This window comes from Strigops habroptila, chromosome 2 (genome assembly GCF_004027225.2).
Source record: "Strigops habroptila isolate Jane chromosome 2, bStrHab1.2.pri, whole genome shotgun sequence".
NCBI lineage: Eukaryota > Metazoa > Chordata > Aves > Psittaciformes > Psittacidae > Strigops > Strigops habroptila.
The window spans coordinates 99,059,215-99,079,703 of NC_044278.2; the positions used below are offsets into that span (position 1 = coordinate 99,059,215).

The 20,489-nt window shown below is 36.5% G+C and overlaps 1 protein-coding gene across 3 annotated transcripts in view; it reads left to right on the top strand.

Annotated features, from left to right (window-relative positions):
- Positions 1-18,277, top strand: part of DCLK1 (doublecortin like kinase 1) — a 244,224-nt gene extending 225,947 nt beyond the window's left edge. The window contains exons 17-18 of one of the 3 annotated variants that reach the window (XM_030476083.1): positions 3,928-4,001; positions 13,339-18,277. In XM_030476083.1, the coding sequence (XP_030331943.1) occupies positions 3,928-4,001; positions 13,339-13,396 (132 nt within the window). In that variant the 3' untranslated portion in view covers positions 13,397-18,277. Of the gene's footprint in view, positions 1-3,927; positions 4,002-13,327 lie in introns of all 3 variants that reach the window. The other 2 variants (XM_030476084.1, XM_030476082.1) reach the window with 2 other exon arrangements.
- The last annotated feature ends 2,212 nt before the right edge of the window (positions 18,278-20,489 follow it).

A 20,489-nucleotide genomic window follows, 5' to 3' on the forward strand; every position in this document is an offset into this window, starting at 1 on the left:
TTACATGTTTAGTTATATTTTTAATGGCTTTTATTTATTTTTTAGTGTTTGGAAATTTAACAGATCATTTTTAGTAGTCATCTCTATGGGTGAACATCATACTCTGTCACGATTAATACTGCAACTTGGCCTATAAAGTAAAAATGTTTAGAATATTTTTACAGAATTTAGAAAGTGGTTTGATTAGCTTGTGTCAATTATTTCCTAAAAACTTGGAAGAGATGGGGAATTATAGACTTCTTTAGTGTTTTGGTAATGTTCCAGGAAGCTGGATAATTTTGATTTTAAGAATAAATTACCTTTATTTTCTACAAAGCTAATTTATTAAGTAAAATCCAAAAGCAAAACAACAAAGCCTTTAATTGTTGTTTCTGCATTTGAGAGCATATTTAATATACATTTGGTATGTATGTCATCAGGGTTTTACATTTGGGAATCTTCTTTTAACTGTGCAATCTCAAATATCATAGAAGTAAACCCTATTAATGAAGACTGCTCTGCATTTAGAATTTTCAAAGTATGTACAGATGCTGTAACGTATTGTTCAGCGCTAAAGATGTGCATTAATTATATTTTCTATTAAAACACTGTTTTATTGTGCCTGCCTGTATGTTTACTGTAACTTTTTGAGAGAGTGCTTGTGTATATAATATATAGAGATGCTTTCTATATATTACATAACACATCTTTGTCTGTGTGTGTGTTTGTGAAAATATGTTAATATGTGGATATATTTATATAGTTACTTAATATTATAAAAGATAAATATTAGTATTATTTTTGAGTTTTATAACTCTGTTTATGCATAGAGATAGCTATTCTGTGGTATTTAGTTCTTAATTTGTCCTCACACTGGTATGATATTATATGCCTGTTTTCTTCAGTGGAAATAAGTAACACACCTCAAAGATCTCAAGTGGTATTTATCATATGCACCAATTAAAACTATAATATGAAAACTAAGTTTTTAAAGATGTGTTTGTGGTCACTTTGACCAGGAGAAAGTTTGAAGCCACGTGTATTTTATATACATCTACTGTGGCTACTGCTTCCTTCAGCAATGCCCAAAAACATTGCATTGACTCCTTCAGTGCAGACTTATGTCTGATTTTTTGATGTGGCAATCTTCAGTAAAAGTTTTCTCTGACCATTCAAGGCAGAGACATCCTAGAAGTTCTTGTGCATGTGTCCAGACTTCACATTGTCCAGATTTGAAAGGATTTGTCAGTTTGGACAAGCTACCAAAATTAACATGTTGTGCATGCCTAGCAAAGTAGTTCCTTTGCTGATGTAGCAGAAGATGAATCCTTAAACAAAATTAACTGTACAGGCAAAAAGACTTTTCTGTTGATACATTAGTATATCATTAAAAGTTCTGCCAGCATAACTATGTCAGTTGGGAAAAAAAAATCCCTTAAACCAGCATAGCTTCACCAGCAAAATTTTGATTGGAGAGCTAGCTTTTAAAATAGCAAGAGAATTAACAAGTCCCTAAAAAGCACTGCTTGCTGATGGGAGAGTATGTAGGAGAAAGATCACTTAATTTGACTTGTTCTTAAACTCTCATCATAATCATTGACTACTGGTCCTTGTAGGAGACAGGGGCTGGGCTAATGCCCCTCCAGTTTGTGTCAGAATGGCCACATATTTGCAGGATCAGGTTTCTCATACAGCTTTCCAATAGGAACAGTATCTTGTAGTTCTGTGATGTTGTTTATAAAAAGAGACTGCAGTGAAAACATAAAACCAGACTTCTACTAAACAATCTTTTTTAAATTTGGGGATAGATTTTTTTTCCTTCAATTGTCCAAGGACATCATTCCATTTTTTTTTTTCCTTTGGACAAAAAACAATATCCTGTGGCTGTACCCTCTGGGCATTAGTGACAGTGGCTAAAGCGACCAAGAGCCAAAGTCACTTTTTAAGAATGCTTCTGCGATCCAGAGGTGTGCTGTAATTCCTTGTATGAACCAAGCATCATTTAATTTGTGTCCTTGTCTGAATTGTTAAAGCTTTGCCTGTATGTTGTCACTTTTGTGCTTGTATTTTTGCCATTGTTACGACAGAGGAAAGACTAATGATAATATCCTGTCAAAGTTATATGAGGTCTCTGTCTTGGCAATGGGAGTAAACTCCAGCTGGAGAACCAGATGAATCGAGTAGGCCAGAAGATAAAAGCTGCTCAGAAAGTTAGTGTAGCTTTGCAGAGTCCTCTCTGGGCTGGGGACACCAGTGTGGGGCCACTGCCTGCAGTCCAGCAAGGGGAAGGCAGCGGATGGATCACGGCCCTGTGTTCTGCTGATTTTAAAGTAAAATTGGAAATTACAAGTGGCTTTTTTAGCGGTGGGATTTCTTGGAAGAGGAGCCAAGCTTAGTCTGTGAGTTTTGCTTGGCTTAAAGATGAACACGTAGCTCCCTTTCACTTCCCACCTATTGTCCATGTTGTCCTGGTATTGTTGTCCACAGTCGGTTTTCTCATGGCAGGATTTCCACACCAACTTAATTGTTTCAATTCGCGTTAGGAAGCAACTCTCCCTTTTTTCTCTGTATTACTTTTTAGCTATTCGATTTTAGGGCAATATTTTTGATCTGCTTTTCAAGAAATTATCCCTCTTGTGTATTTTATGTGCAGCATACAAGGAAGCCAGTAGATGGCAATAGTAGACCAGTGTACTGAAGCCAACAGAAAATTAGGTACAAGGTTCTCGTGGTTTTAAACAGGAAACGTCCTTTAAATAATTCTAAATAAGATGAAAGAGTCATTGTTTTAACAAAATGGAATAAATTATTAAAATCTACACTTGCAGGAGAGTCATCAAGAAAAATTTAAATTTGGAGTTAGCTCCTAGCTACCCTTGAAGTGTTTGGTAATTGGAAATGTGTTGAACTGCTTTTCTGAATTTAGAATTAGGAACTGTCATCAGTATTGGAAATATGTGCCATGCTCTTATTGAAGCACAAAATGGCCTCTTCTCTTCATAGGACAAAATAGGAAAATCATTGCAACTAACAATTTTAAAGCAGGCAGAGTGTCTCCCTCAAGATATTTTTCCCTAAAATTTCATTTAACTTGGCTAAATGATGTCTCTACCGTCTGTTAGTGCAGCAGGAAGGGCTAGAGAAAACAGCACATTTTCTTTGTTCTTATGCACATGATTCTGCTAATGATGAATTAAACTTAAAAGGTCTGTATTCTTTAAGGAATAGCACGAGCACACTTTCTTGGACACAATGTTAAGTTCATTTCCATTTTGACTTTAATTGGTGCAATTTTAAACCAAATAGTTTTCTACTGTTATATTTTTGAGCATGAGGTGTAAGCTGAAATGATAAACAATGTTATTCATGGCTCTGAGTAGTTCTACTCTCCAAGGTTAACACATTTTTAGAAATAAATTACCATGATTGATGGGGTATCAAAACCTGATTCTTTTCATCTTTACACATTCCATGATTATGAAGCAGTCTAATTTAAGCCTTGTGTAGTCTGTCTTGCCTGCTCCTTGTGATGGTTGCACTGCATTTTTTAAAAAAAATTATTAAACCTCTCAGTTTAATTGCAAAAGATAATTTTCCATTACTGGTATGTGCAACTTAAAAGGGCACGTCTGTCTTTGGAGGTAACAAGATATTTTGTCAGACTTTTAAATGAATGCGTTATGCATTAAGTAACCTATTTCACAAACTCCATTTTAGCTTGAATAAATTGGCTTCTAATTTAGCAAGACCAAATCTAGAGTTAGCATCTTTTTCTTTTATTTCTTTACTTTCTTTTTCATCTCCAGTACGTAGATTTAGAATGTTAGATAAGTGCCTTCTGAAAGTGAAAACAGTAAATATGCACTAAATAAGGAACAGCTTGCTCTGGAGTCTGAATTCTTTAGCCTAACGTCGATCCACTGAGTTGCCCCATTTCTCTCTGCTCAGCTGGACCACGGGTTTACCATCAAGAGATCAGGGTCTTTGGACTACTACCAACAACCAGGAATGTATTGGATAAGGTATGAGATGGTGCAGCGCCAACAGTCAGTGTTTCCATGGCAACGTGCTGGCAGTCTCCATTAACCAGTTCCTTCAGTGGATAAACATGCTTTTTGATTTGTTATCCGGTCCATATGCTGCTTTATCAGTTTCGTTTTAATCTTGATTGAGATGCCACACCCCCTCATTCCCTTTCTTCACCCATCCCTCACACCCACATTGCCAGCTTTCTCCTCATTGCACATGCTCAGTATCAATTTCCCCTGTAGTTAAAAGGACAGTGTATATAGAAAATGTACTAGATATGCTGAAGTACGCACCCTCTCCCTCCCTATCGCTTGTTAAGGCATCTGCTTCCCCTACGCTCCTGTTTTGAAACACACGGAGCAGCAACAGGCTCTCAGCATATATTTTCCTCTTTTTCCATGCAAGTGGAGCTATATACTGTCATTTTAAACCCACTAAACACAATCCTTACCTTAGATCGAACAATGCATTTACATAACGCGGGCCGTAGAAACTCTCCCAAGTTCAATGAAATACAATGCATTGTATGTGCTGGTAAGCTTGTGTTTCTAACAATGCATTCTTTCTCTTTTCTTTTTAAACCCTTTCTGATACCTATTTATTTTGATTTTTTTTTTTTTAAATATTGCATGAGTCTTTTGAATATATTTTTCTTCATTGTGTAACTGTGCCAGGGTTGTTGTTAGCTGGCTTAACCTGTATGACAAAATGGGACTCTGGGTGGGAGGGGGTTATTCTAGCGTGGGGGCAAGGAGGGATCCAGGTCTGACGGCCCACACAAGGCCCACACACCTCAATGAATCCAGATCCCTGGAATTTCCATCAAGTGGTTTTTTGCTGGCTTTTTTCCTTCTTGTTACTCACAAGACCCACATTTTGATAGCTGGAGAAATTTTTACAAGTTTCTTGCAAAATCTGCTTTTTCTAACACTGCAGTGATTGGAGTCTTTAAAAACTCATCTGTGAGATGTTTGGAAAAACTCAGCAAATTAACCACGTTAACAAAAGAGCAGAGATGGTCACTGCAAGTATTTCCAGTAAAGTAAAACTCCCACCCTGGATCACTTCACTGAGTGCATGGATTGGGCTACAGCATGGTTTCCATAAAACCTAGCAGTTCCCTGGCACACACTGAGAGTTAAGTAGATTCTTATATGGATGTTCTGGGGAAATTAAAAAAAAAATTAAAAAAAAATTCCTATTTTTCAAGCAAAAAGTAGAAACGTGGTTCCCATCCATTAGAACACCAGCTAGCAAGAGTTGAGAAACACTTTCACTCCAAGTGTTCGAGTGTGTAGCAGTACCTGTAATTCCAGCCTGTCACACTTGCGCTGGTGGCTATAAACCTACCATGGCCTGCAAGATAATAGCAAAATCTGCTTGGTCTGGCTTGTCACTTGGCATCACGCTTTCCAGGCTCCATCCCTGTAATAGAGCTGAGAGACAGCAGCACAACATAAATGCTTTTCTAGTTTGGAGAAGCGGGGAATGGGCTCTGAGTGCCCAACTTTAGTTGAGTGTGGATTTGATAGTGTTAGAGCAATTTTTCCTTTCTGCTTGCAATGATGGCATTTTGTGGCAAGCAGGACTTTGTCAAATAGTTACAAATTTAATGCCACCTCTGTAAAATGGGGGAAAGCTGACATGAGCTTTATTTATCTTTCTGGAGTTGAATTGCTCTCCATGATCAGCATACACTCCTTCTCTGCGTTATTGTTTTTATTTTACACACAAAAAAAGAAAAAAAAAAAGGGGGGGCGAGGGGGGGAAAGGAAGAAATCTGTCTTTCCATTTGCGATAAAACAGTGTTTGGATCTTTTAAAACCCCAGCTTCAGGGGAGCAGACCACCAGAAACAGGAGCCTGTGATAAAAGCAAGGATCTCCTCTCGGATTGGCCTTGACTCAGTTTAACTGCATAGCCCAAATTTTGAAACAAATATGCATTTTGAGAAGGTGGGGGGGAGACTCTAATTCTGAAACTTGGTAAATAAATAAACACTATATATAAAAAAAAAAAAAAAACAAAATAGGCCATTTGACTAAAGCAGTAGTAATGGCTGCCATCAGCATACAAAATGACACATCCCTGAATAATGGGCTGGAGCAGATGGGCGATAATCTCTTTTATTCATACATAAACTGCTCTGTTTTCCAGCTGGGGGCAGTAACAACAATGCTTATAATTAGTGCTTTCTAAACAGGGCACCTAGTGCGGAAAGGCAAATTGGGAGAGCAGGGCTCCTAGGTGTAGATGCTTAATTAGGAATTACTATAACAGGGGATACCTCTAAACAAGCACTGCCCTGTGTTCTGTCCTTATTCATCTCCAATAAACAAGCAACTACTGTAGTGACCAATATTTTAGTCTAAATAAAACCATTTTGATGCAGCAAGAGTTTACTTTTTAGTAGCACAAATGCAAAGCTTATGAAAAGTTTCATCAATTCCCGTTGATAAAACAGTTAGTTTATCACAGGCACATGAAAATTAACCTGAATTCACAAGTACAGCAAGGTCCCACGGAAAATTTAACACTGCCTTTTTTAGTGTTAAACTGTTCATTTCTTCTCCACTCCTTTGATCGTTTTCATCCCTAGCAGTCTTCTAAAATATCTTTTTAAATGGCACTAGGAAGGAAGGAAATATCCTTCAATCAACCTGAAAAGCTTTCCCTTTCTCTGCCTAAAAGATTTTCCTATTCAAAGGGCCTCAAAGTCCTGATTTTCTATGTACCTATTCTGCATCCTGTTTTATTGCATTTCGGTAGGATAATGTGTGCAAAAGTGAATTTTTTGAGATGCTAAGATACAACAAACATTATGTACAGTGATAGTTGTTGTAGCAGGTATGAGATATAATGTTTGGAAAATCTTACATTGTTCCTCTAACACGAGGAACAGAAAAAACACAGGGGTCAAGTCAGTAAAACCATTTGGACCCCAGACTGATACATGTTTTATAATTAGCCCACCTGATGCTGTTGGAACATCAGCCCTGCAATCAGAAGTGCAGGAAAGGCCAAGTCAGTGCTGGTAGGGGGTGAGACCTGGAGGTCCCAGTTAAACCCCCACAGTCTGCACTGCCCCAATGTTGGTGAAACGTTGTTGTTAATAGCCAGAAAAGCCAGCCTTGGTGCAGGTAGGTAATGCCCATGGTGCAATCACATCTTCATTCACCTCAAATTACTAACGTCAACTCAAGTCAAAGACAGCAGAGATGATACATCTCTGAGCAGAGATACTATGTTTTTTCTCCAAAGTCATCCCATTCTCTGCTAGATCTCTTTGTAAAAGGGTTAAAGCAAATGCATTCATCTTTTATAATTTCTCTTTCCTGGAATTTAGCAACAGTGACCACAGACAGTCAAAATGGCACCTGCATTGTCCTTCGGAAATATCATAATTGATAGATTTACTGTCTTTTTTACTGAAAAAAAAACTTTTCTTTTAAGATGTACTTAAAGGAGGCTTTTAAGAGGGTTTTTTTTGCTTTCTTGTAACTAAGCCAGACTATTAAAAGTATTTCAAGCTTTCCCTTTAGCCCTGACTCTTGCAGTGTCCAGTCCATAGCCTTCTTCAGCTGCTTTACCTGTACCTCCTAATGGCAGCACATTTTGAAGGCAAAACTTTGTGTAAGTTAAGTTCCAATGTTTTCTTTGATCCTGAATTTCCTTACTGCTTCTGGTTTATGTCTGAATCTTAACATTATTTTAATCTGCTACTGACAGAATGGCATGAATTTTCTGCCTTTTCTGGGCTGATTCTGAACATCAAGGGAGCATCAGAGTGGTTGTATCTAACATAGTAGGAAATATTAGTATATGTAATATTATATAGAAGCATACAATGTTAGCATATGTTATTTTCTATATGTCTACAGATACTATATAAAAGGTAAAGGAGCAAAATAAAACCCAGGAAATATATGGGAAAGACATTAATGATATTATCCATGTAATGACAATAGAAAGGAGATGAGTTATGTTAGATACTTCACATAATCATCAATCCAGAAATACTGAGTTAATAAAATAGCGGATTTTTAAAATACAGTTCTTACTATCACAGTTTTATATGTATCCAAATAGCTCATTTAAAAACCTATCGTTCCATCCTCTGTGTTTGGTTCCTAGTTCCTAATACTTTGCATCTGTTGAGTTACTTACACCTGTCCCAGGTTGATACAATACATTTTCAAGTCAAAAGTTACAGCCAGATGTCTTGACATGGAACAAGGAAGTTGAGAATCAGGCTTGATATCTGTAAAGTGCCATTTTTAATACCTTAAAACCCTCTGTAAACTGAGTATTGGTAAAAACAGGCAAACATCTAAACTCATTTAAAAATCTTTTCTCCTGCTCTTTGACTAAGAAACCACAACTGATTTACAAACTATAAATAAAATTCACCCATGCAAACAACTTGGCACTAAGTCTCTTCCACATGTAATTGAAACCAGCTGAGGAATTGTGTCTCTAAAAAGGGGGGGATGTCAAAGAGTAAACACAAACTTAAATATAGCAATAGGAATTCAGCAGTTACATGTGTAGAATACTTGTCTTTGTACTCACCAACGCAGTACAAAACATACATCAAATTGATTTGGTTTTCTTTCTTTTTTACTTTCATTTTAGCTAAGTTTCATGCCAGAAGTTACATGGTGTGCTAAAGCACTGGCCTTTTGTATTTGGAGGTCTAGGTTCAAATCCACTCGATTAACTTGTCCCCTCGATGTGGTCATTTGCACATCTCCAAATCACTGTGTAACTTGACTTAGTTATAGCTTGTGCCCGAGGAGCTAAAACTAACCTGTGTCTTTCACTCTTGGACTGAGGTGCATTGCTAAGTTTGAAGTACTCTCCAAAAAGTGTCTCGAATCATGAAGCGATCACATATATATATAGAGATATATATATGTATGTAAAACTTGAGAAACCCATGGAAAAAATTAAAAAAGAACAGATTGAAAAGCTGCCTGGCTCGTTCCACAAGCATTGTTTAATGGTCATTTTTACAGTAAGGAAACCTGCTGATGCATATCTCAAGGTATTGAGTTCACTAGCCAGAAGCGTAAGGAAATAAGATAAAATTATCTAGGTGTGAACATTTAAATATGTGCATACACATACATGTATATAAAAGAATACACTGAAAGAAAAATACCTGTGTTTCAGTACATATGTCTGTGTAACTCCACACACTAAACAAAGCAGCACAAAAATTGCAAACAAATTGCAAATATGCTGCTGCAGAATGAAAGTGAGTGAAGGGAAGGTTTTCTGAGATTAATGTGTGAACAGCTGCATCCCCAGTTCAGTCTCCTGGCTGGTGTGAATAATGGATGGGCTAAGAGGCAAAATGCACAATAATGTTCTTTTATTAATGAAATGAATATATATCTATATTTGGTGGCCAGCAGTAAATTAAGACAAGTGAAAAGAAAAACAGTCACTTCTCACATTCATAAAATGCAGTTACTTCAATCCAATAATTACTGACCTGACAGAAAATATCACCCCACAGCTAGAATAAGGTGCTTCCTACTGCAAATCCAACATATATATCAAAGCAGTTGTAGTTTTTGAGTGTCTGTTCGTAAACACAGAGTTCAACGTTTTCCAGGGTAAAAACCTAATTTGTATGGCCCAGGTCCTGCAACATCAAGAGGTAGGAATCAGGGTAAAGACACTCCCTATGGCAAAATCCTGGAAAAATGCTAACTACATCTTAGTATAGGGGTGGCAGAAACAAAGGTTTTAAAATAATGCTACGTTACTTCAAATTCAATGCATTTCCAAAAATGGCTTGTTAACTATTTAGTACTGAGTGTCAGGATTACTAAATGTTGATGCAAACTGCATTAGTGCTTAATGAAGTGCTTCAGACCCATCAGCACCAAACTATTAGAGGCTATCCACTTATCTGCTGCTGGATAAGAAGCTCTACATTTCCTCATATGGATTGTAGGAGGACAGCTGCATATCTTAAATGAGAATGCTATCCTTACATTTTAGTTGCCATTACATTTAGTTGCCACTATTAAATAGTGCTCAAAGTTTTCACTCTTTCACCTCAAGCCAGGGAAAAAAATGTCGAAATATGATAATGAAAATCTGGCATTTGCAGCCCTGTGAAGCATAAGTGCACTTCAGATCCTCTTATTATTTATTAAAAGAGTACCCTCAAGTAGAAGTGCCATAGAAATCCATAATGGACTGATTCATGCGCTGATGAACTACCCAGCTGAATAGCAGATGAAATAATACATCTCTTAAACCAAGACAATGTGTATAAGAGGCCCGTGCTACAAAAACAGTAATAACAATGAAAAAGCTGATTTTTAGAACATACTCGTGCACTAGAGGGTACAGCAGGTGAAAATTGCTTGTACAAAACACATGCGGCCAATACTCAAATGTAACTTACCATGTCCTCTGCATTCCAAACCATTAATCTATTGTATTTTTAAATTCTTTAGAGGTAAAAAGTAACCATGACCTCATTAAATGAAAAATAGTATTTGTGCAGAATGTAGAATGGCAATACCACCCGGCAGTGTATTAGACACTGGAAGTTCAAAGCATCATCGATTGGGTAGAATAAGCCAGATCTTGAAAGTTTAGTAGGGCTTGTAAGTTCTCTGTCTGTGGCTAGAGGTGACCTGCTTCGTGGTTCTGACATGTTAAATACGAAAGGTTAGAATACGACCTGTGTATTTTTGCTTTCTCTAGATAAACACTTCCTTCTTTGGCTCTCTGTAACTTTATGCATTTTTATTCTATACACTCTTTGGGTGAGAAAGACTATGAACGTCTCAGCCCAGGAGAGTAACCACAGTAATGCCCCTGAGTCTACAAGCATGTCTTTGCAAAGACCAACTAGATGAAATTTGGTGGAGACTTTGGATAAAAATGTAACAAAACCTATAGTCTCTAAATATCTCAGGAAGTTTCTGAAGTGTTAGGAAGCCAGAAATAAGGTGCTGGATCAGGTGAGATCATCAGGATTTTTTTGCTTAATATTTTTCATTATTGAGTCAGGAAGTGCCTTTATTTAAACAAATGCATTTAAACAAAAGCCCCCAAAGCTTCCCCAACAATATTAGCAAACTAGTATCTTGGGGTTTATTTTTTAAAGACATCTTTAAAAACATGTCCTTATATTTAATTATCTAAGTACTTTTGCAATTTTAGAATTTCATCCTTTAAAAAAAAAGCAATGTCCTAGATGAAATTTCAAAATGAATATTTTATTCAAAGTATTCTCTTATTTAATTTTAAATATCTTCAATTTTCACATACACATTTACCATTCTCATGTAGCAGGTTTTAAAAATAAATTTTGAATTTAATACAAGTATTTTTATTTATTCAACCAGAAATGTTTAACTTTCTCAGAGGAGAGTATCTATTACCACAGGATGATGTGATGTGGTTTCAACTTTAAATAAATGCTTATTTCCTGTAAGCATAAAAAAATCTTTTAAATGGAAATCTGTATTTTATAGAGTGGTAATATATGGCATTCTTTTCAATTTTCACACAGAATTACAAACTGTATGCTGTATATTCACTGTGTGTAAAAGATCTAGGTATTCTTCTGTTTCACATTAAAAATAATCAAAAACTGAATTGGTTCAAGACTAAGAAACATAGAAGGCATTGAAAATACTAATTAGAGCTCTTAACCGAAAGACGATCAGTAAACAAATTCTCAGCAGATGAAAAGTGTTGCATTTTGTAGCAATTATTATTTAAAATATGGGGATGAACTTATTAAAGCTAATTATTTTACCCCTTTAAAGTAGAGCTATGTAGGTTCTAGACACAAAAATAATAGTTCAGCCATTTAGCCTAACTAAATCCATTTGCTATAGTAGCTCTGTACTCTTGTCCATCTTTCCGTCTCTGTTACATCATTATTGAATGCTGATTGCATTATTTTAGAGCGTGAATTGCTATAATGCTATTCTGCACCAGTATGATGGATATAGTTTTCATTCTGTTCTCAAAAATATGTTGGCTATAAATACATCTCTGCTCTCCTATGAGGCTCACACTATAACTGGTAAATTTTCTAGAGAAATCAGTCATGTGTGTCTCAAGAGAACACAATAAATCCTTTGAAGCAGAATAACCTTTTGGCCGCATTCTTTTAAAAGGAGATTTTCATACTAGGGATAAATTTTACAAGCTTTACCAGTTAAACTTATTCAATTCTCAAAGTTATGTTTGCCTCCAGTAGCATGATCAGATATTTGCTTACATTTTGTATGTCATCTTAGTAGCCTCTTTCTGTTTTGCTTTTCCAAAACAATCAGGAGCCATGTTTTAAGAAGGCAGCCCTGCTCCAGAAGACAGTTAGCTATGTGTCAAAGTGCTCTTGCTGAATCAAGGCCATTCTGCTGAACTTGTGCAGTCTAATAATCCATACTCAAGAAAACCAGTCCCAGGATTGAAATCATTAGTCAGACTTGGGTTGCCCTTAATGTGGGTTGCAGTTTCACCATGTAAATGTTCCAGAAAAGCAGAAGAAGGGATGTGGCTAGAAGTTACAACCATCTTATTGAGACTTGCATTCTCAATAGTTGCAGAATGAGCAAAAAATAAAGACCACGAAGAAAACATCCTTCTTCGCCCTTCCTAGGTACTCTAGATAGACCTGGATAAAATTAGTGGAGTATTTAATTTGATAGACTTTGGTTAACAGGAGGAAACAGGTGGTCAGGCTAAATGGGTCTTTCCATCAGAATTAAGCATTCTCCCTAAGAACATCCATAGAGCAGCATGAGAAGGTGTCAGAGAGCTGGGCTATCTCCCTTCAGTGTTTGTTTTTCTCTGTTGTCTGACAACTTCATCACAATTCATCTTTCTTAGCTGATTGCACTGTCTTGAACATGGGTGAGCGTGGATCAGCCTTCATTAGGTCAAATCACAGACAAACGTATATCTCTGCCTTGTCTGTAGAAAGAGATATATACTTTGAGAAGGGTGGGGGGAAGGTCAGTTGGTATTTGACTTGAAATTTGAATCTATTAAAGGATGAAATTAATAGCTTCCAGAAGTAGAACATATGGCATGCATATATATGGTACTGTATCTGCTCAATGATGTCACGCTACCTCTTAAGGTTTGGGAAATGCACTTTCTAAAGCATTTAGCTATGTTGTGGGCTCAACCTTTCAGACCTGAATGAGACAGAACAGGTTTAATTTGGTCTGAACATTTATTATCCCTGGTATTTGCAGGCCACATAAACTCATGGTTTTCGTTAGCTTTGCATTTCACACACAGCCTAATTTCATTTATTCTTATTTTATGCCCCTGCCAGACCACCGCTCTTGATAAGGAGAGGCAGGTTTTCCGACGAAGACGCAACCAGGATGTGAGGGGACGTTATAAGGAACAGCAAGCTCCACCTGAACTCAACTCCGAATCGGAAGACTATTCACCAAGTTCATCCGAGACTGTTCGCTCACCTAACTCACCCTTTTAATAAAACACTTTTACTCAAAAGTCTTGGCTTTAACCCTTTGAGACCCTGAAAATCCTTCAGACCTGTGTGAAGTGATTACAGCTGATCTATCCAGCGGTAAATGCTGGGATGGTGGAACACAAAAGGGTGCTCACAGAATCTTTGTAAGAATAATTTCCTAATTGATTGAAATACGTGTTCTCTATTTAGATTGCAACTTGCTGCTAATATGATCCTCAAAGGGTTAAGGCTATTTTGCTTTTTTATTTAAAGATAGAAGCAGTGAATGTTTTCATCAGTGAAGCTAGGAACTGCAGTATGTAATTTTAGCACGTTAACCCTCTGAGTAAAAGATCAACTTACTTAAATCTTGACAACCCACATTAGGGCTTTATTTTTTCTTTTTTGCTTTTATACGCACATATCTTTTATAGTACCCTAAAGTTCCTTGCCTGTTTCTGGCCAAATCAAACGCACTATTCCTTAGGGGTTACAAATATAGGCTTTAAAAATGAAAATAAAATTAAACGAACAGTATATTCTATAGCAGCTCTTTCTAAACCTGCATCATACTTCCACAGGCAGTGACTGTTGTTGGAGGATATTATGCAGGCTAAATGGGAAATTCAGTTTAGGGCAGACTCATAGTTTACAGAAGATGGCATGATGATGGCTACAAAAGGTTGCTTCCATATCGTTTGCTGCTAATGACAATGCAGAGTCTTGGGAAATGGCTTGAGGACACGTTCTGTCATGTAATGGTATGTAATGATCTAGCTGAGAAGTTCCTGGTTCCTTTGCCTCACATTCAGAAATGTACAGGCATTCTCTCAACATGACCTGGTTATCCTGGGAGAGTCATTTTTAAAGATTAATATTGATAAGAATAACACTTAAAATAGCTGAAGTACTTCTAAATCCGGGAAAATACAAGTAATTTCATATATATGTAAAACCTAAACTGAATTAGTGGAAGTTCTGTCTTAGAATGGACAAACTAAAAATTATCACCAGTTCTATTTGTAATATTTAATAAAATGGATGTTTACAGAGAGTATACACATTTGTAGTTTGTTAAAACCTCAACACAGCATTATAGCATTTTATTTAACCATTATCCTAAAGTTGGCTTTCACAGAAATATTACACTTTGTAGACTTTTGCTTCAAATGTGATAATTTAAAAGAAAAAAAATTATGAAATCATTCAGAATATCAATTGAATGAAAAAGGCAACTTCCAAACTCCTATTCTAAAATAAAAACCAACATTGCAAAATTTATACTTGCTTTTATTACTCATATAAAATGGAAGTTTTCTGCTCTAAAGTTAAAATTTTCTCTGTTTTTAAAAAGTCACATAGATGTGTTTGCTTCTCTCTCTCTCTCTCCTTGCTCTTTTTCTCTTTCTTTATCCCTTTTTCTTTCAAATTATACCACTAGAAATATCAATACGCTGCCCAAAAAAAAAAGCAGACTTTTCTGATCTTGCTAGGAAGTATAAATAAATTTTGGAGGAACAGGGCAAGTTGCCTACAGAGCCACTTCCTGTGACTCGTATTTGCTCAAGGAACTGTCCCTAAGAGCAGCTGTGGCAGCGAATGTGTACCTGCAGCTTGTTGAAGCTAGTGTAATTCTCTTTTGCATTTCTAGTTGGAAGTATCATTTGAACTGTATTTCAAGAAACATTGAAATTCTTTTGTTTCTCCATCCTTTGAAGTGCATCTTTCATTGCCTCAACCGTGAAAATTTATATTCTAAAAGCTCTAAAGATTTCAAATACAGGAATTTCATCTTGTGAATCTTCACACAAGTGGTACAAGCATTTCATACAGAATACTTTTAAATTCACCCAGTGTTAATAATCTAGAAACGAGACATTTAATAGAAACTAGTTCTCCAGATTTCCTTGGTAATACAGAGAGATGAGCATTTCCAGGTTTGATTCATCTCACCTGTCATGGGCACACATTTTAGGCAGGACTCATGCTTTGATTCACCTATTGCTCTCCATTGATGGTAGAAGAAAGTGCTGGAAGCTTACATCTGACACCAAACTTCAGCTTATGAGTTTAGTAGAATGAATCTCACCCTAAGTCATTGGGAGACTCTGATCTCTGAACATACATCCATGGGCAGAAGGCCTGTGCACAGCCTCTGTTACTGGAACCTGAGTCATAACATCTTAACCCAAGTGAAGCAAATAAGTGTCTTGTTGGAGAACTCCACAGGGGAAAGAAGTGAAGGGATAAAGGAACTGCTATACAAAAGTTCTCATATTTTAGGTTTTGGGAAAGGGCTATCTGTGGCAGATCCATGCCCAGGTGACCCTAGAGTCACAGCAGAGAGAAGATCCTTGGTAGATAGGGCACAGCCACTGGACTGTGATGTTGTTGGTTGTAGTTTGATAACATTTGGATAGGACAGGGATTATTTTTCCTCAGCCAAGGTAAAGCCTCCCTTGTCACTTACCTTCATCAATTTACTGTAGGTCAGGATCTGTCACATGTTCTTCCAGCATCGTTCTTCCCACATTATATCACAGCCTTCCCTTTAGGAGAGATACAACTCAGCCATGTAAATGAAAGACATATATTTCATAATAAAAAAGTATCCATTAATACCACATGCTACTTGACTATTGGGAAACTTCGGCAGTCTTAAAGCAAAGGCCAACGTTCATTCTTCTTAATTAGAGAGGGAAGTCAGGACAAAAAACTAAATATAAAAATATACTTCACCTTATGCATGTGAAATATTATTCAAAAACCCATCTGGGATTTTCCTATCACCTTTGCTTTACTTTAGAATACAGGGTTATCATTAAAATGTTTGGCTCCTTCATCTTACACCATCTTGTACTACTTCAAATAAATGTGAAAATAATCCTAGATCCTGAAAACCCTACTCTTCCCCAGCATCTTATATGTTTCTGATCTTTGGTTCCTGTTTTATGAACTTAAGTATAAAAATACATTTCTTCCTTGTTATTTTTTAGGTCTGTGAGAGAGTGGGTTTCAAATTGCTGATAGCCTCTTTTTTAGGCCTCAAGGAAAGATATCTGAATATTTAAACTGTTTTAAAAGAGTTTTCAAAGATGTTTTTAAATATATCTGTGTATCCATATATATTTTTAAATATAACCATATATATGTGTATATGTGTATGGTTTCATGGAAATAATAATGGTTCAGGCTCGTTTGGCAGTGACTGCCCTTTTTCTTGTCTAACCTCTGAATTCCTGGGGGTAAGTGAAGACAGAAAATGTGGGCCTAAAAATACTTGAAACACCAGTGAAAACAAGAAATCAAAGATAACAGACTATTTCTAATGTGATAATCTGTGAGAGCAGAGAGCACATAGCACAGTGTGGTCATTTTACTATAATACATACCAGTCCTCCTCACTTCTTCCTTCATTTCGCTTTTGAATCATTGCATTGTACTGTTGCTAAATGTGACGACAATTTTCTTTTCCTAATGCGTATTACATATACAAGGCCAACTTCTTCCCACCAAGCCTGTGTAGTTAGCTGAGATGGATGGCAGTCCTGGTAGGAACTGTCTATCACCAGGGAGATGGAGAGGAGCACTTCCAAAGGGTGCTTCAGGTCATCTAATATTCGGTCTCTGGAGATGCTTGATAATCTGATCTTAATATTAACAAAAGTGTAGGACAGGATCACTTCCAGCTTAAATCTTCTCAATTAAATGTAAGTGAGGATAATGTGGACTCCAACCTAAGTGCAATATTTTAGTGAGCTTACATTCAGTGAATAAACTTTGATGTGAAAATGTAGTACTGATAGGTGATAGCACAGGATTAGTTAAATGGCACCGAGCTGGGCATTGTCTCATATAGATGTATCCATCTAATAGTTAAGCGTCAAATCTAGGGCAATCATCTAAAATTCCCTTATAGTTGCTAGAGACTGGCTTCTTCAGTAGGTAATTAAAACTTGAGAATGGATGAATAGCTCACTAGATGAGGTGCCTAGCCAAAATATATCTAGAGCATGATTCATTAAGTCATGACATATAAATTAATATTTCTGTAAGTTACAATTCTCATAGCATTAATGTACAAAAAAATTCCAGAATATTATAGTTTTACTCAGAGGGTTAACAGAAGAGCACTAGGCATGCTGATTACATTGGTGTATCCAAACTGCTTTGCTTTTTTAGCCAGTGTTTGCTGATTTTTTCAGAAAATTCTTGAAAAATTTCAAGTTTGAAATAATTTCAGTGTTGTCGTTTAAGGAATTTCTATAACCAAATCTTATTTTTAGCTTAACTTATCACAGGAATAATATGTATCATTGATGCAATGTAAGTCTGTAGTTATCAATTTTATTAATTCCACAAGTGACTCCAGAAATCTCTCTTTTTTTAAGTACTTACTATAGAGCTTATAATGGTGGCATAGGTGACTGAGCCTGTCTTTCTTATAGGTAAACAAACAGTATTGTAATTTCAAGAAAGTCCTAAGAATCAGCTTTTCAGTTTGGTAGTGTATTAGTTAGGGGGAAGCTATCTCATGACATGCATTGTGTAAATCATCTTTGTAGATGAAGATTGTTCATATTAATGAACACATTCTTTTTCCTTGACATTGTAGCAGAAACTGTTTACTTGTTAATGAACAACCAATACATTAATTTGCTTCAGACTGTTAGAGGGGAAAGTGAGATTCCAGTCATTGACAATGTTATTGCTTTACAGTAGCCCTCATCTAATTTAAATGTGGTGCATACTACAATAAGCAAAGCCAAACCTGTGAATAAACTCCTGAAAAAGCCTGGTGGGTCTTCATTCAGTTGGGTGCTTGCATACAGTAGCATGTGGCAGCAGGAAGGCTTTCAAGAATTGTCGAAATGAAAGCGATATATCCACAAATAAGAGCTAAATTGCAATCCTTTCCCTATGGGGCATATATTTTAAAAGAAAAAAAAAAAGAAAAGAAAGGAAAAATTGGCTCAAAGGTTTGCAATGCTATTATGTTACCACAGGGCAACTACATTAAATCATTGTTATTTGGTAGCCTGGGGTATATGTTGGAAAATGGCATCTCTTTTATTTAGTTTAGATAGTGGGTAGGGAGAGCTTTTTTAATATTACTGCAGTGGCTGCTAGTGCTGCCATGGTTAAGGATGTGTTAGTACTTCTATTGTAAACTCTTAGTCTCAAAGGTTTTTAATTTGATTGTAGAAATTTGCTTCAGGCAGAAACTTGGCATACATTTTTTCAGCTCAGAGTGATGTTTTTCCTAAAATATGAGGGAAATCAGCTTGACCTCTTTGACACATATTTTCTAAGTGTACACAAACATTGACACACACAGACATAAAGGCAATTTTTATGCAGCTCATTTCAGATGTGTTACATTTTCAAGCATATCTCACAGGTCTTAACTACAAAGGAGACAGCTCAGAACTTCTGGGCATTTCGAAAACCAGGAGAAAACTCAGTGATCAAGAGCAAAAATGTTCCACATGTGGGAAAGTTTTATTTTGACGTGACAAGGATTTAAAGTGTGTACAGTAACGAGTAGGTATATACACCCTGCTGAGTGCTCGTGTAATTCCTAAATCCATTAGCTTAAGTCATTCCATGTAGCAAATGCTGAATGTGAGTATGCTGAGTTTCCCTGTAAGACTGGGAGAAGAAGCAGTTTCATCTTGTATCTTAGAGTAGCACCATGGACAAAGCTGACTTTACACCAGCCAAAAGGGTCCACAAGAGAAGAATCAAAGGAACATGTTTTCTCTTAAGGGGAAAAAAATTGTCTGAATAAGACAGGTTGAAAGTTCACACCAAATAAGATAGGTATTAAAAGCAGTTTAAAAAGCATAAGTATGGAATAATTTAAAACTATAAAAGTGCAAAGGAGCCATGCAGTGTAATGAATCCATGTGCAGAGCTAATTACCTACTAATCTGGAGCAAATTTACAGCTACAAAAAGGCATAATTAATGTACAACTCAAACACACCCAGCAGCAGATGGAATTGAAATCCCAGTTCTTTTAGCAAACATAATGCAGGTCTCTTCCTCATATATTCACTAAATGAGACCGTGTGTAGCTTTTTGAAGTAGTGTTACATACAGGCTAGTGGGAAAATTAGGCGTTTAAAAAGTGACTGTAAATTAATTGTTTTTAATAGGAATTCTGCAGCATGCTTCTACTTTAATGGGTCCTTTTGGGAAATGACAGCTTTCAAAAAGTGATGTCTATGCATTTTATAATTGTTTGTATATATACTTGGACAGTCCATACCAAACAGAATTGAGTTGCTATACTGAGGCTTTGTTTTACCTGCAGTTTTCTGCAGCAGGGCGAAAGAAAGGAAAAAAGTAGCCATGAAATAGAGTTCATGGAATGACCCACCTGTGATGGAGATGTCTTCCTGATCCTTATTATTCATCAACTTGAGTGATGAACCACAGCACTGTCATTTCCAAAAGTGTTCACCCTACCTAAGTGGTGGAGGAGGGACACTGGACACAGTTATACCATTTTTTTGGCATCTGCCTGCAGTGCTGCACATCTGTCAAGCCATGAGTAAATGTCAGGTTGAGAAAATAACTGTTTATTCTAAATGACAGAGCTAGAAAAAAGCATATAGGTAAAGATTAGCCATAAAAAATGTTGACTGGCATTTGGAAGATGGTTTCTGACCAGCTGATCAAACATAATTTTAAGTTTTTTTCCAATGGAACCATTGGAGCTAAGGAACTCCAGTTAATTTTCAGGTGGAACTTGATCTGTTGACGAGAAACTTTCTTCTTGAGGTGTTTCTGATATGTCCTCATATATGTTTCTTGTTGTAGGAAGACACTGGACTCAGAAACCCAGAAGATACCTTGTATTTCTATGTTCCTAACAGATTTTAAAGCTAGTGATGAGTTGTACGTACACATCTAATTTTAAGTGCCTGGAGAAAAAAGCAGTTATGAGAAAGAAGCCTAGCTTACTTGTTTAGAGCTACTCTTAAGAGGAGCTGACATTCC